A 16,648-nucleotide genomic window follows, 5' to 3' on the forward strand; every position below is an offset into this window, starting at 1 on the left:
TTCATGAGGATGCCTGACGCGCCCCTCCTATACAATACCTCCCCAATGAGTGTATAGTGAGCTGATTGCCTGGCAATGCGCTCTGCCGCGTTCTTGTCATCTAGTTCTTCTTCATTCTTTATATACTTAATAATCGGCCGCCTCCAGTCATCAGAGTCTGATTCGGGTTGATCTATGATGTTGCATTGTTCTGTTTGATCCATTGAGATACTCGGCTGGAGAATTTTTTGCACGAAGACCCCGGGCGGGACCTGAGTCCGACCGGATCCGAGCTTGGACAGTACATCGGCTGCCGTGTTCCGATCTCTTTCTACATGATGAAATTCCAGACCCTCGAATTTATCCTCCAGCTTTCGGACGGCAGCGCAGTATTTTCCCATTGAATCACTTGAACAATCCCATTCTTTGTTTATCTAGCTGATGACTACCAGAGAATCTCCATATACCATCAATCTTTTGACGCCCAGTGATATGGCGATGTTTAATCCGTGTATCAAGGCTTCATACTCGGCTGCATTGTTAGAGGCCGGGAATAGCAACTGGAGAGCATACTTGAGGTGTTCGCCTCCAGGTGCAGTGAAAAGAATCCCTGCTCCTGCCCCCTGCAGCTTCAGCGAGCCATCAAAATACATTCGCCATACTTCTGTCGTTTCTGGATTGTCTGGTACTTGCTGTTCTGTCCATTCTGATACGAAATCAACCAGTGCTTGAGTTTTGATGGCGGTGCGAGGTCGGAACTCGATAACGTGGGATCCCAACTCGCAAGCCCACTTGGCTATTCGGCCAATGGCTTCCTTGTTGTGAAGAATGTCCCCTATTGGAAAACCAGTAACTACTATGACTTTGTGGTCGTCAAAGTAGTGACGCAGCTTGCGGGCAGTTAGAAGTACTGCATATAATAGCTTCTAAACCTGAGGATACTTTTTCTTCGAGGGGCCTAGAACTTCACTGATGAAGTAAACAGGATGTTGTACTGGATAGGCATGTCCCTCTTCTACTCGCTCGACTACCAACACAGTGCTTACCACGTGAGTCGTGCAAGAGATATACAACAACAAATCTTCAGCCGGTTGAGTCGGCGTAGCTCGCCGGGGTGGTTTCAACACTGGTGGTGTTGTCAAGAATTTCTTCAGCGCGTCTAGAGCTCCTTGTGCTTCTGAAGTCCACTGAAACTTATCCACCTTCTTGAGTAGTTTGTAAAACGGCAAACCTTTTTCTCCCAGCCTGGATATAAATCTGCTTAGAGCTGCCATACATCCAGTGAGTCGCTGAACCTTCTTTTGTGACCGAGGAGCTTCCATCTTCATGATAGCTTCAATCTTATCTGGATTAGCCTCAATTCCCCGGTGGCTGACGATAAATCCGAGCAACTTTCCTGCTGGTACCCCGAAAACACATTTTTCAGGATTGAGCTTCCATCTATATCTTCTCAGGCTGTTGAAAACCAGCTGTAAATCTTCGATGAAGTTTTCCGAATTCTCTGTTTTGATCACCACGTCATCTACGTAAGCCTCCACACGCTTGCCCCAGTGATCGGCTAAGCATGTTTGAATGGCTCTCTGATAAGTCGCTCCAGCGTTTTTGAGGCCGAACGGCATGGAGGTATAACAGAAAGCACCAAACGGAGTGATGAACGCCGTTTTTTCCTCGTCTTCTTTTGCCAAACTAATCTGATGATACCCGGAATAGCAATCTAAGAAAGACAGCATAGAACATCCAGCAGTGGAATCCACCACCTGATCTATCCTCGGGTGCCCGAAGGGATCCTTCGGACAGTGTTTGTTGAGATCAGTATAGTCGACGCACATGCGCCAATCCACTTTATTCTTTTTGAGTACAAGAACAGGGTTGGCCAACCACTCGGGGTGTAATACTTCTCTAATAAATCCAGCCGCGACCAAGCGAGCTAACTCGGCACGAATGGCCTCTCTCTTGTCGGGCGTGAAACGACGTAGCTTTTGCCGGATCGGCCTCGCCTGGGGATAGACCTTTAATTTATGCTCGGCCAGTTCTCTTGGGACTCCCGGCATATCCGCAGGTTGCCATGCGAATACGTCTCGGTTATCTTGCAGGAACTGGACGAGCGCGCTTTCCTATTTGTCATTCAAACTGGAGCTGATGATGGCCGTCTTGCGCTCATCAGCGAACCCCAGGTTGATTCGCTTGGTTTCTTCAGTCGGCCGCATAGAGGTCACGGCCTGAGCTTCGTTTGCCGGTACGGCGAGGTCTTCCTCAGGCTTAGAGTTCGCCGGCGTAGAAGGAACTGTTGACGACTTGGTGGTGAGGGCTGCTTGGATGGCCACTCGGAAACATTCTGCGGCGCCTTGGAAGTCGGCGCGCACAGTTATGATTCCTTGCGGTCCTGGCATCTTCAGTATCATGTATGTATAGTGCGGAATGGCCATGAATTTAGCCAGCCCCGGCCTCCCGATGATGGCGTTGTACCCGCAGTCGAAGTTCGCCACCTCGAACCTCAGGAACTCGGTTTTGTAGTTCTCCGGAGTTCCGAAGGTGACTGGCATGTAGATGTGGCCCAGCGGGTATTCCCCTTCCGTCGGCACGATGCCGAAGAAAGGAGTGTCCGACTCGCGGAGCTCTTTGAGGTGAACTCCCAAGCCTTGGAGTGTCCGGGGGAAAGTGACGTTGATGCTGCTCCCCCCGTCCACTAGCACCTTCTTTACCCGGCTTTCTCGGATCACCGGATCGACGAGAAGCGGGTATTTGCCTGGATGGTCGAAGTTGAGCCATTGATCCTCCCGAGTGAAAGTGATCGGGTGCTCCGACCACCGGTATGGGGCGAGAGGACCGGTGGTCGCCACCAGTATCTGGCGGTCGTTGAGCTTTTGTTGTCTTTTGTTCTCCTGCGACCCATGTCCGCCGAAGATGACGTTGACCTCCCTGTCAACGCGCGGGAAAGCTCCTCCTCCCCCCTCCTCCTGCTGATGGGGCTGTCGTGGTTCATCTGGTCCTCCCCTCGGCGGAGGAGGCGGTATAGGTTGGAAGGGTCGGCCGTGCCCGACGGAGTGCTTGAAGTCCCGGCAGTTACGAAGAGTGTGGCGCATGTCCTTGTGGTACGGGCACTGGGCGTCGAGGATGTCGTCCAGCGTGCGCTCGCCTCCACGAGGTCCTCCTCGGGCGCGAGAGGCGGGTGGTCCGGCGGCGTGTACTTCTTCACGAGGCCTCTTCTCCCAGCGTTTGTCGGGTGGTTGGTTCACGTCGTGGTGCTGCCGGTGCAGGCTTTGCTCCTCCAATGAGATCCTGGGCCCGCTCGTCGGCGGTGATGTAGAGGTCGGCTTCCCGGAACAGCTCCTCGGAGGTAGTCGGTGCCTTTTGTAGTATGGCTCGGACGAAAGCCGAGTCATTGGATCCTCTGTAGAAGTCCTCGATCACGGCCGCCTCCGTGACCTCGGGGATACGGTTTCTCATGGTCTAGAACCTTTTGAGGTACGACCGGAGAGTCTCGTCTCCCCGGCGCTTGATGGATTTGAGGTCCCATGGTTGCGCTGGTTTGTCGGAGAGGGACTGGAAGTTGGCGGTGAAACGTCGACTGAAGTCTCCCCAGTCGTCGATGCAGTGTCGGGGTAGATGTCGTAGCCACTGCAGCGCATCTTGCCCAAGGACAATGGGCAGATACGCGGTCATGACGTCTTCAGATGCCCCGGCAGCCCGAGCAGCGGTGGTGTAGACGGCTAGCCAACCCCCTGGATCCTGCTTAGGTTCATATTTGTCGACATTGGATACCTTGAAGTTGGGAGGCCATTGGATGGCCCTAAGGCGCGGAGTAAGAGCGGATACTCCGCACGTGTCCTCCTGTCGTCGGGGATGATGTCTGTTCCGGGGAGGGGAGTGGTGGTGGTGGTTCCTCGACCGTCCCCGGGTGGTACCGCCAGTTGAAGCTGTTGCCGACTCAGTTCCGGTGGCCTGGCTTTGAGTCGGGAAGCCGTGATCTCGGTCATACTCCTCCCGACGGCGAATTTCGTTTTCATGCCGCCGTTCGTGCGAAGCGTTGATAGAGCTTCGCGCGTCTCGGCGACTGTTGATGGCGTGTCGCAAATCGTTCGGCGGGTGAGCGAGCGGTAGAAGATGGTTGGCCGCCTGAGTGAACAGGCGTCGGTATCCCTCGTCATCGGGAGTCCGAGGAAGTCCGTCAGCTATCCGAGCTAGTACGCCTCCGACTTCGCTCGGCGTGTTCATAGCTCGGGCAAAGTCGGGGTTCAGGTTGCGCCCGAAGAGCGGATTCTCCCGGCGTTGCCTTGCATCTTGCTCGGCTTGCTCCTGAGTCCGTCGGCGATCACGTCGTCGGGAGTTCCTTCGTTCCCTGAAGACGCGTTCTTCCGGAGTTTCTCCTATCTCCGAGACCTCGTCTCGCGAGACAGGCTCCTCCGGATCCCGTTCTCCGGCCGCGTGATGTCGCCGAACGTTCCTGCGTCGGTTCCTCCGTCGGCGGGATTCTCGTTGAGGTGGTTCTTCTCCAGGCGCGGTCGGTTCGTCGTCAGAGACGGCGGGCGACTCCACTCTCCCGATGAAGAGGACGTCGGGGTAGAATGGAGCTGCTGTCGTGGCGACTTTCTTTCCGTTCTCCTTTGAGGCCGGAGGAACGGAAAGAACGAGTTGCCTTTCCCTGGTCTCCTTCTTCCTCGTGATCCGTGTCCATTCTTTCGTCGGGGAAGTAGACAGCGGAGTCTTCCGGGTCAGCGAGCTTCCAGCTCCAGCTTTTCCGGAGATGATCTTTTTCCGAAGAGCCGGAGGTAGCGTTTTTCCAGCATTTTCGGAGTTCGTTGGAGGAGACTTCTTTTCCGGCAGATCTACGATGCGGTGTAGAATTCCCTCTTCATCCGCTACAGATGAGATTGTCCCGAAGCAGAATACAGATCCGGGACGCACGGTGATCTTGCTGTGGAAAGTGACGGCCATTGAGCTAGCTTGGATCGTCGACACACCCCCTACCTGGCGCGCCAGCTGTCGGTGTTTTGGGTCCGATCGCACACCCGGGGTTGCCCCTCAAGGTGTTTTTAGGAGTAGGACGGTGTCAACGACTGTAGCAAAATGGTTCGTGCCGGTCGCACGAGGGACAATGGACAAGATTTGCAGGTTCGGGCCGCTTAGAGATGCGTAACACCCTACGTCCTGGTGAGTATTTGAGTGTGGTTACAGGAGGGTTCTCTGGATTGAAGGCACCGAGAGTTTACGTGGGTGGCTAAGTAAAATAGGGTCGATCGTTCTGAAGGGGTGCCCCCTAGGCCTTATATACTCGACCGTGGGGCAGTACACGTGGATATGATAACAACAAGTAGCTGAAAGGTAATGAACCTCTTGAGTTTATCCCTACGTAACCCTCGCCGACTTATCCTCGCACGGCTCCATTGCATGGGGGCTTCAGCGCGGGAAAGTCGGGTCTCTGTTGCGATTTACTCGTTTCGACGTTGTGGGCTCTCCGGGCTTGCTCCAATCCATTCTCACGTCTATTCTGCTTTTGTTGATGGTCTTTCCCCAGGCCCACGAAAGAACGACTTCACGATTTATTGGGCCCTTGGGCCTTTCGGGGAGTCTTTTATTTCTTTAGTGGACCCGGGGGATATCTATCCCCCACAACGTGCGACACCCCGTGAATTGCGCGTAAATCAGACGTGCTGTGCGCGGCACGAATCATGCGACAGCGATGGAGTTTTGCATATGGTTCGGACGAGGGTCCTTACCACGGGCGAACGACGACGAACGACAATGACATGGGCAGTGGAGCGCGAACGCGGCAGGCATCACACGCGCAGGGACGGGCTGACGCGATCGGGGACGGGAGCCACGCATGTCGCACGGACTACGCCAGGACACGCTGCACAACAGCCGCCCTAGACCGTGCCGAAGACCCTGTCGGGCGCACGCCGAGCGCTAGCCACACCGCGGGCCGAGCTGGCCACGCTAGCCACACCGTGCAGGCCACGCTGTCGGGCACCATGCCGCGCGCTGGCCACGCCGTGGGCCGAGCTGGCTGGCCACGCCGAGCCACACCGGCCGCGGGTCGCGCAGGGGCGTCGACCGGGCTCGGCCGAGCCACGCAGGCCGCGAGCACTGGCGAGCCGCGCCCACAACCTCGCTGAGCACCACGCCAGCGAGGAAGAAAAGAGAGAGACGCGGGGAGGGGGAGAGAGAGGAAGGGTGAAGGCTCGCCATGGCGACGAATGGAGAAGCGAACTCGGACGCCGGCAACGACGAGGGCGCAGGGCAGCCGATTGCGAGGGATGTGTGGCGTGGGAAGAGAGAGAGGAGGGTGTCTGACGGTTTTGGCGAGAGAGAGGAGGCGACGAGCACGAGAGTGGGAGATCGTGGGAGCAAGGGGGCAGACGCGTGAGGGAGGGAGCAGAAGGAAAGGACTCATAGCCGTGCTTCTCGTGTCGTGATCGACTCAAACGAACGAGCGGTTCCATGGGAGAGATCATGGGTGGGGCCATGGCCAACAGCCGGGCGTGGCACTGGGCAGTGGGCGCTGTCCCGCGCGGGATAATGGGGCCGACGCCCTGGTGGCTGGGCAAGCGCGACGCGCGACGGCTGGGCGAGGTTGCGGCGTGCGCGCGCTAGGGCATGCGGGGGCGCAGCTGCTGGCGCTGCTGGGCCGAGCGAGTTGGGCCGCCGGGCGGGACAGCGACGCGCTAGGCCGGGAAGCAGGCCGGGGCGTGGGGGTGGCCAGGTGGGCCGCTGGCGCCGAGGCAGGGGAGCTGGGCCGCGGGAGGGGAAGGGGAGGCCGATTTCCTTTTTATTTATTTATTTTCTTTTTCCCTCTTTTTGTTTATTTCTTTTTCCTATTTCTAGTTCTTTCCTATTTTCTTCACGATGTCAAATCAAATTCCTTATTAAACTCATGCTCCACAAAATCACTCATCAAACAAAGTGAAAGTATGCTCCAGCATGATGCGACAATCAAAGCACTTAAATGGTTCCAATTTACTAGGCTTACATGCAGATATAAAACAAAATAATTCCCCACTATTTAGGGAAAAGAAAAGAAAAATCAAGGAAAAGAGAGGATAACACTTGAATTTGGTGGATATTAGAAAAGAAATTTTATACCCCAAATTCAGGGTGTTACAAAAGCCCAAGGCAAAAACAAAAAAAACTAGACCAAAGAATAGTAGCAAACACTATTGCTTCATCCTCTTCTAAAGTTGATGGAAAAAAGAAGAGGTAGCAGCCAACCATCGGGCCAGCCCAAGCTGCCACAGCTCTAAGCACTAGAATTACCCCTGACCATATTAAAGGCAGCATGAAGGCCAAGACTCTATAGATGCTTTGTACCAACCCTACTCCAACACACCACCTCATCCAGAAATAGTCTTTAAACTATGCTCATGGAATGATTTAATCCATCAAAAATAGCCTGTTATGATGAAGCCATATACACCAAGCCCCCAGAATCATGACTCTATTAACACCCTTTCTCATTGTTTTGTGCACTTTTCTATGCACATTACCCCACCACACAACAAAGAAGATCTCACCACTATCTGGAATGAGAGGCCCATCCTCAAGGGTGAAAAGATACAATGCCAAAACTATCTAGCAAAATTGCAAGTACATAAGAGGTGTTGGATAGTTTCATGCTCTTGATCACATAAAGGACATACCATCGGGTGCTTTTCTTTGAAGCCTATCAGCAGTCCAACACTTATTCCTTATTGCCAACAAAGAAAAAACTTGCATTTTGCGAAAGCCCACGACTTCTACAACTTTTTCCATGGCTCAAAGGAAATGGATCCCATGAAAAACGCCTTATAGCATGACTTTGAACAGAATTGTCCAGAGGTTGTATGTATCCACACATGTATATCAATCTCCTGGGTAAGCATTGCCCCTCTTAGAGCATCCCATAACCGCAAGTATTGTTGCAGCCCAATCAAATACAGAGGATTCACAATGTCACTAACCCACTACTAATTATCCAACGTATGAGCAACAGTTGTGGAGGAGATGGTCATGCTACCAACCATACATACAGACAACTGCGTGGGCAAATTCTTGGACTGTCATCCCATTTAACCATATGTTCGACCAGAAAAGCGTATTGGCGCCATCTCTTTTCACAGAAACCACAGACGACATAAAGAATTGCCTTGTTGTTACTTGTTGCTGCACAGGAACATTCAACCCAATCCAAAGTCTGAATGGATCAGTTTTCTCCAACCATAACCATTTAGCCTGCAACGTTCAACTTATAAATTGCAAATTAGAAACTCCAAGACCACCTAATCTTAGTGGCATTGTTATTATCTCCTAAGAAACCAGACAACTTCTACCATTCACCTAATTTTGTCCTTTCATAAAAACTCTCCTCTAATTTTGTCAATTGATAAACCGAGATGGCCAAAAGCATAGAACATACCAATGTTGTTCTACCAGCCATATTGAGAAGCCAGTTCGCAATCTTATCAAGTATAAACTCATACGATCACTCCTCTTTAGTTTCCTGTCTGAAATCGGCAGACCCAAATAATTGCAGGGAAAGGTGGCCGAACTGCACTGCAACACATTGATGTTCAGAGCAACACATTGATCTTATCAACCGATCGGTTGATTTAAATTTTATATGGCCGAACTGCAACACATTGATCTTATCAACCGACGTTTGAGGATGTTCAGAGCACTCCAGTCCACACTTGATGTTTCCATGCCATATATAATTTAAAACAATAAAATAACACGTATTCGATAACATCTTCAAAATTGCGAAGACGGCCAATCGTCATAAAATGGGAAACATAATCTTATCAACTACAACAGGAGCATTTTTTTTTCAAGTAGTACCAGCGAACTCTATAAAGCCCCCAGCACAGATTTAGGAAAAGGAGCAGCAGATCGAGTGGGTGGGTCTCAACACGAATAGAATCCTTTCTGGTACACCAACTTAGGCTTTGCGGTTCCGGGAGGTAGAACCTTTCTGCTCTACGAGGTCCCTGCTTCCCACCAGGTCCCGGTAACGCTGCTCCCAGTCATCTACCTTCCCGTTTGCGATATCTGCATGGATCGCCCTCCGGATTCCTTTTACCACCAAGAAGTACTGGAAAAGAGTACAGAAGATATGAGCGTAGAGTTCTGTTTGAGGATGTCAGTGAAAATAAGTATTATGTAGGCAGTCCACCTCCACAGCAAGGATAAGTGGTATGAACAACTTTCGGCGATTGTTAGGGTTTGGACCATCAATTAACTTCTGATCAACATGAGTGGGACTGCTCCCGTTTGAGATGACAACAGTAATTTCTTTCATCAGGTTTGGAACCCACAGAGTTCCGTCCGGAAGTATCTGTTTAACAGTGAAATATCGTCATCTATTAACCATTAAGGAACGAGAACAGAGAAATGCTAGGTCAAACACAGAAACAGGCAAACCTTCTCCCCATGCTCATTAGTCTTGCACCTTCCACTGTTCTCCACCAATGCTATTGGCAAGGGGAAATCCTAAAAAAGCAAAATGTAGATATTCCATCAGAACTAACTTAAAATGCAAAAATGAAATGAATCCGTCAGTATGTCTTGTGCACAAAGAGATCTGTGATGTACTGAAAAAATCCAAATTTCCTGTTGCCCATGAAAACATAATTTTGAAAGAGCACGTCATAAAACAAATCAGCAGGTAGAGAAAAGCAACTAACATGATACAGCCATGTAGCTAAAGTTGCTACCAATCTCATATAGTCTAATAACTGAGGATGAAACACGAAGACGAGCATAGCTAACTGAGAAATCGTTGAAAACACGTATTATTGAAAGGAATCAAAGGATACGTAGTGGTACAAGGATAAGGGCGAAAACAACAAAATGCAAATTTAGAGCAAATACATTCTGCTAAATTGCTGATGATTCAGGAATCAAGGGACAGACCCTGTGTCGGAGGCCCCCACATGAGTGTGGTCTAGGAAACAAATAAACCGAGGCAAGGCTTTCCCTCGCAAATGCGAAGAGGCAACTTCGAACCCGCGACCCTGGTGACTTAGTGAGACATCTCTCACCACTGCATCAGGCCCGTCATTTGTGTACATGATAATGACTATATACCCACATCATGTGGCCCATTGGAAACTACCAACAAAATCTGAAGGACATAAACTGCCATAACCATGTAAATGAAGGTTACAAAGGCACTAGGCACTAAGCGAATTGTGACCCTTCGCTTAGAGCTTAGGCACATTTAGGCATTTTGTAACATAGTGGATGACCTATGAAATGCCGGCATGTCACATAGTTTCAGAAGATCAATACAAAGTGATAAAACTGAGTTCCATATGATGGCCCATTCAGATCGAACCAACTACCCACTTAATATAATCCAAACTGCGTCGCTTCTGCTCTCATGCACCACATGATGCAGAAGCAACCTTCTCCCTCTAGCTTGTTTCTCTCTCAGCTCAGGCAAACCAGCACCACCCAGACACAACTCAATCACGGAATCACCACCAGTCAACTCTTTGCACCAGGATTACAGTAAAAAATTGATTCCCACATTCTCCTCTTCTCTCATGTGCTCTCGATTTCATCAGCTGCTGCTTCTCCCTAAGTTGCATGGTCCTGTCCACCAGTGTTGGGAAGTCCGACTCCTTGCTTCAGTGGTGTCTGCCTCCCATATCTCAGTGTGTGTGTGTGTGTGAAGTAGAGGAGAGAGCACAGAAGGACGAGGAAGGACTCATGAGTTGCTGGGAGGAGTGCAGGGGTCAGGAGGAGGCTGAGATGAAGGGGTCAGGAGGCAGGTGAGATAAGGGGCCAGAAGGCAACTGAGATGAAAGGGTCAGGCAGCAGCGGCAGTAGTCACAGTGACAGGGAACCAACAGAGAAACAGCCACCTAGGATACCGCTTATAAGGCGCTGTGGTACCCTCTTGCTCAGCACACGGCAATGACCTCCTGGTAGTACTTCTCTGAAAACTGTGTAAAACATTAGCAAACTAAATAGATGAAAAAATAATGGCATTGAATTAAACTGACAAGACTGCTACTAAACCCCAAACATATCTAGACTGGCAGTCAGTATACCATCGAATTAGTATCAAAAACTGCAAACGATGACCGTGCAAAGTTCAGCTACCAGTTCCATGGAGACTAACTATCAAGGTAATATGACACTGCAAATGATGACCGTGCAAGGTTAATGGCATAAATTGATAATATATCTGCATATGACCATCATTTAGCAGCTAGTGTGGTTTCTAGCACTAGTATTAGGGAAGTGAAACCAAGATCAGAAATCCAAAAGGCATTTCCACAGAGTATGTCCAACTGAAAAATGGCAGAAAATGTTTGGTGGCTGAGGAAGGTCAAACACTCATTGCAGCTCTTAATTGATGCATGAGTATTCCACACAACATGGTGGAAATGGTTATATGATAAATGAAAGCATGCATTACCCCATATTCTCGTTTGTTGATTCCTGCTCCTGAGTGGATGTATCGCAAAAGTGCCTCTGATCTTCTTGTAAAGAAATCATTATAGTCGATTCCATCAGGTGGTGAGAGTTGGGCATGGGTCAACACAACCAATGATCTTCGCCAAATATCTTTTCCAAATGAATTGGTGATGGCTCTTATAACCTGTTCATCCAGTGTATCCATTCTATACGCATCCAAACGATCCACGTACAGGAGAACATCGATAGTCTTGCCTAGAAGAAATCTGCAGTATAATTGATAACATGTAAGATAAATGTATATTAATTTAAAAGAGGCTGCAGGAATTGCTATTTCACTCATTCGCACTTGCCATACAATGTCTCATTTGCATTTGGATCCAAGGGTAAATTTAGGTGAGACCAACAAACCACAAACATTTCAGTAGGTTGGTTTAATCAACCATCCTCAGATTGGAACAAAACTTCAACAGAACACATCAACATGCCACAATTGACAATTCCACACTTTAAGATGCTTGATTGCTTGGTGATCTCTTTGCCCCCCAAACGGTTATTTTTTTCTGATGTTTTAGTAAATATACAAATAAAGAGAAATTAGTGCTGTTAGGGCTGCATATGTGCTACACCCTTCAAGATAACACAGCCACTCTGCATATGAAGTCCCTAACCCAGATATCTGCACATTTTTTAAATTCTCTCTTGCCTAAGCTCTTCAAATCGCAAGAGGCTTATTCTCTTTCAGAACAAGCAATGTAGTTTAACTTATAAAATTCAATCAAGTTTATGGAGTGTTTCGCTAGGCTACTAGGGACAGAAACATTAATAGTAGATCATAGTGTTGTCGTGGTTGTAGAGAGTAATAGTAAGAATATGCATGTCTTAAGGGAATATTCCAGCGCACACATTTTTTATAGCATTCAATGATCTGCCATGTAGTATTTCATGAGAAAACAATGCTTTCTAAATGTGCTACCCAAAGACCATGCTAAATCCACTATATGTCCAACTGAAGCAACCTGATAGTATGAGACAATTCTTCCTTAAACTAGGTCCAGAATGACAATCTTTTGTCAGGGCAAGTGCCACATAAATCCCTATATTACATGCTATAAAATCTCTAACAAATTGCATCACTTTCAGGCAAGTATGGATATGACTCAACAAGCTGAAATGCTGAAATGTTCATACCTCTTAATGATGTCAACGGCCTGCTCATTAATGTATCCACCTTCAATAAGCCCAGGAGTGTCGATAATGTTCAAAGTGAACCCTGCCCTTGTGCGCGAGCACATCATTGGTCTCAGACCCTCAGACTGAACAGTACAACATCCAACAACAGAACCACACACAAGTTACTCTGGCAGAAGCCAAACCAGAAACTTAGAACATGTAGAAGCAAGACCTGGAAAGCGCTGACAGAGGCAACCCTCTCCCCAACGATGGAGTTAACAGTGGATGACTTTCCCACTCCACCTTTCCCCATCACCAGAATTGTTAATGTGCTCACATCCTTCACATCACAAACACAAGCAGAACATGCATTGATCACCAATTCTTAAAGAAGCATAACCAACCCAAAAACACGACAATCCTTGACTAATATACTACCTCCTGGCCAATTCATTTGCCATCTGGGACAATATAGTAGACCAAAGGCATCTTCTGCCCTGCTTTATTAAAAGCAATTTTGTGGAGGCAGCAGTTTACATGATAACGTTTAGACATTGCACAGCTAGGTCGCCAACTCTAAGTGCGGACCTAGCATGCGTGACAAAGCTCTAGCAGAGACCAGTGGCGGACGGGAAGGGGGGGCAAAGTGGGCCATGCCCCCCCCTCAATTTTTAAAACCCCTTATACCTAATGTTAAGTATAGAAAAAACTAGAAATTTGGATGGGCCAAAACAGTCCCGTACGTCTAGGTTTACTCATTGGATCGGCTCAAACGCTTAGTCCTCCTGACTCTCATCCTAAGTCTCGATCTAGTCCTCACATCTATCTGTCCGGCTCTATTCTTTTCGATATCACCCGAGCCAATCCGCCCTGACACCCCCCGTTCTCGACGCCGCCCCCTTCCTGACTCCATTCTTTCCCAGAGATTCAATATTTGAATTAGATTAAAATATTCACTTTTGATTGTGAATTGGAGATTAGATAAATAGTTGATGGTTATTTCTCCTCTTTATTTAGATAAATGAGGATATTTTTTAACCGTTTTTAAGGGGTTCCACGACCGATGGTTAAGACAATACCAATGTGAACGACTCGTCTATTGCACAAATAAAAAATTTAGAACAATCAAGTGTTGGAATGGCATTTAATCTAGATGAAATAGTTGCATATCCAGCATTAAGAACACAAATTGATGATGAGATCATTATTCGACGATTGATGATGAGATCAATATTCAACGATTTTAGTGTCTCAAAACTAGAAGGATACAATTGCCTCAGTCAGCAACTCAGCAAGAACTTAGCGATATGTTTGCTTCTTTTGTTTACATAGTTTCTTTCTTTGAAGTTACGTGTATTGATATGAAACTTGAATTCTATGCAACAATAGTTTTTATGGTCTTGCTTAATTTTTTCGTGTGATTTTTTGGCCCTCCATGAGTTCTCGTCTCGCGTCCGCCACTAGCAGAGACAGCTCCTAAACTCTACAGAGCCATAACTCGCAAATTTAATCATTGCTGGTTCTGGGTCCACAATAGTATGAGTTAAGCAGACTGTAATGAGATTGAAGTTGTAGTACTTAGTTCGATGACATTAATTTTCATGCGTTAAGAAAAAATAATTCCAAGAACAATAATGAATGGACTTCCCATGGCACACATTCTCGGATGACATCTAGTTTAAACCGGAGGTGTTAACTGATTCACGCATAGAACGTTGCATAAACGCGTAGTGGAGTACCTCCTCCTTGAGTTTGCCGAGGAGTTCGTGCAGCTTGGTCTGTGTAGCCGCCGGAAACTGCTGCAGCCCGACCCACTCGCGCGGTATCGGCGACGCCATCCTCTCCTTTCTCTTGCCCTGCCACTGTGCCACAGCCCACAGGGACGAGCGTTCCACAAAATCAGAAAACAAAATTGCCAGAACGGAGCGGAGTGTGCGCGCGGCGGGTAAAGCGTAGATGCTTACCTGGAGACGCGAGGCCTGCAATGAAAGCCTAGAACGAGGGCAGGGTCGCTGCGAGGTCACGGCGGCGGGGGTTTATGCGACGGGAAGGGATAAGGAGATCGATGAGATGGATGTTTGGGTTTGGGTCCGAGGCTCGGGCCTTGCTTGGCCTCTTTGCTCTTTGGGACGGGAAGTCCCTGTTTCTTTTTCTCTCTTTTTTTGTCCTCTGTTAAAATTTAGATCTATCATATCGAATATTTAAGTGATAATTATAGATATTAAATATATTATAATTATAAAATTAATTTCACAGATAAAACTAAAATACGAGACGGATTTATTAAACTTAATTAAGTCTATATTTCATACTCTCAATTGATATTCAAATGTTTGATGTGATACGAGCTAAACTTTAGTCAAGACGTGTTTGGTTTCGATCGTATGTTTGCAAATGATTTATGAGATATTGGTATTCATTTTTATGTAATTGTTACAGACAAAGCATCGACGAGGTGATACGTGGCTGAACAACCGAGGGAGGGGAGGAGACTCTCTGAATCTCAAGTTGAGTTTAGATATATTAGATTACCTAGGTTTACAACTGCTAGAGACTTGGTTAAGCTACACAATGAAAAATTAAAGAACTTAAAAGAAATTGTTTTTCCTGGTGTGTCTTCTATTTGCTTGACTTCTGATATATGGATATATGGTCTGGTAATGCTAATGAAGACTACATTACTGTTTTTGCTAATTTTGTTAATGCTGGTTGGGAACTAAAGAAGTTTGTGATAGGTTTTAAATTGATCCAAGTATCCCATAATGGTGTTAACATTGTTGAACGCATTGCTTCTATGATTCAATGCTTTGACATGATTGATAAAGTGTTCTCTGTTACTTTTGCTTATATTATCACCTATGCTTGCTGGGTACTTGGGTGCTGGTATTGATCCAATAGATCCTAGTAACAAAATTTATAATGTTGTCCATCAGTGTTGTGCCTGTCACATAATTAACTTGATTGTGATATGTGGCTTGAAAAAGGCTTAAGGATTATTTAGTTGTGTTTAGAATTGCTATTAATTTCTTAAAATCTACAAACCAGAGAATTGGTTCATTTAGTAATTACTGCAAAGCAAAAGGTTGTAGATCTCGTAATTTTGGTTTGAACATGGATGTTAGATGGAACTCAACATATCTTATACTAAAGCATCTCTTGCCATATAAGTTTGTATTTTTTGTGTTCATAAATACAAATTGTGGTTATCCTCTAATGAATGAACAACATTGGTATGTAGATGAAAAGATTTTGGAGTTCCTTGAGTTGTTTTATGAATCAAACGTTGTCATGTCTGGTGTTTATTACCCCACCGGTCCTTTGGTAATCCATCACATACTTGAATTTGCTAGCCATCTGCACGAACATGAACATGATACTAATCTAAGTGTTATCGTTGTTCAAATGAAAGCTAAGTTTATGAAATACTAGAAGTCTATACCATTGTTATATTCTTTTGCATTTGTTCTAGACCCCGTAGCTAAGTTGAGGGGTTTGTATAATGTTCTCAAACTGCCTTCTCATCCTAACAATTATAATTACGGTACTTATTTTGCAAAGGTTAAGACTGAGTTGTATTAGCTATATGCCAAGTATGAAACTAAGTTTAGTGATGCTAGGCCATCCAGGACCACACATCAACCATGTATGATAGGTAAGAGAAAACAGGCATGGCGCAAATTTTTTGGAGGAACAAGTGCTTTTGGACCATCAGCTAGACCTGGTTCTTCAAGTAGTACTGGACCTGGTGCAGGTCTTTGTGAGCTAATTGTTTACCTTGATAGTGACTATGTGGCGGCCTATGAGGATGAGTTTGATATCTTAAATCGGTGGCATGAGTATAAACTAACTTATCCAATACTTTCAATTATGGCTAGAGACATTATGTCTATTCCTGTCTCAACTACTTCTTCGGAGTCTACTTCTAGTATTTCTGGCAGGATTCTTGAGGACCGACGATGGCGCTTGAATGCAGAGACAGTGGAGATGTTGGTTTGCATAAAGGATTGGGAGATAGGCCATCAACGAGCACAACATGTTGCGGTGGACAATGAGTTAAAAGAGTCCTTCAAGGAGCTCTGGCTGGATGAAGGTG

The 16,648-nt window shown here is 47.1% G+C and overlaps 1 protein-coding gene across 1 annotated transcript; it reads right to left on the reverse strand.

Annotated features, from left to right (window-relative positions):
- Window positions 1–8,647: 8,647 nt before the first annotated feature.
- On the reverse strand, window positions 8,648–14,650 carry LOC542012 (translocon of outer membrane of chloroplast35). Its single transcript, NM_001111659.2, has 8 exons — window positions 14,520–14,650; window positions 14,295–14,417; window positions 12,788–12,895; window positions 12,574–12,698; window positions 11,384–11,648; window positions 9,376–9,444; window positions 9,128–9,289; window positions 8,648–9,046 (listed from the first exon to the last, which is right to left on the reverse strand). Exons 2-8 carry the CDS (start codon window positions 14,391–14,393, stop codon window positions 8,894–8,896), a joined length of 981 nt encoding a protein of 326 aa, NP_001105129.2. The 5' UTR covers window positions 14,394–14,417; window positions 14,520–14,650; the 3' UTR covers window positions 8,648–8,893.
- Between the last annotated feature and the right edge of the window lie 1,998 nt (window positions 14,651–16,648).

This window comes from Zea mays, chromosome 1 (assembly GCF_902167145.1).
Source record: "Zea mays cultivar B73 chromosome 1, Zm-B73-REFERENCE-NAM-5.0, whole genome shotgun sequence".
NCBI classification, from domain to species: Eukaryota; Viridiplantae; Streptophyta; class Magnoliopsida; order Poales; family Poaceae; genus Zea; species Zea mays.

What these genes read in the sequence shown, in the direction of transcription:
- LOC542012 (NM_001111659.2), bottom strand. Translation starts at nt 14,393, where the DNA reads ATGGCGTCGCCGATACCGCGCGAGTGGGTCGGGCTGCAGCAGTTTCCG. An exon ending in TCGGCAAACTCAAGGAGGAG is followed by an intron (nt 12,896 to 14,294) that starts GTACTCCACTAC and finishes TGTGATGTGAAG; the next exon opens with GATGTGAGCACATTAACAAT. An exon ending in CACTTATCCTTGCTGTGGAG is followed by an intron (nt 9,047 to 9,127) that starts GTGGACTGCCTA and finishes ACTCTTTTCCAG; the next exon opens with TACTTCTTGGTGGTAAAAGG.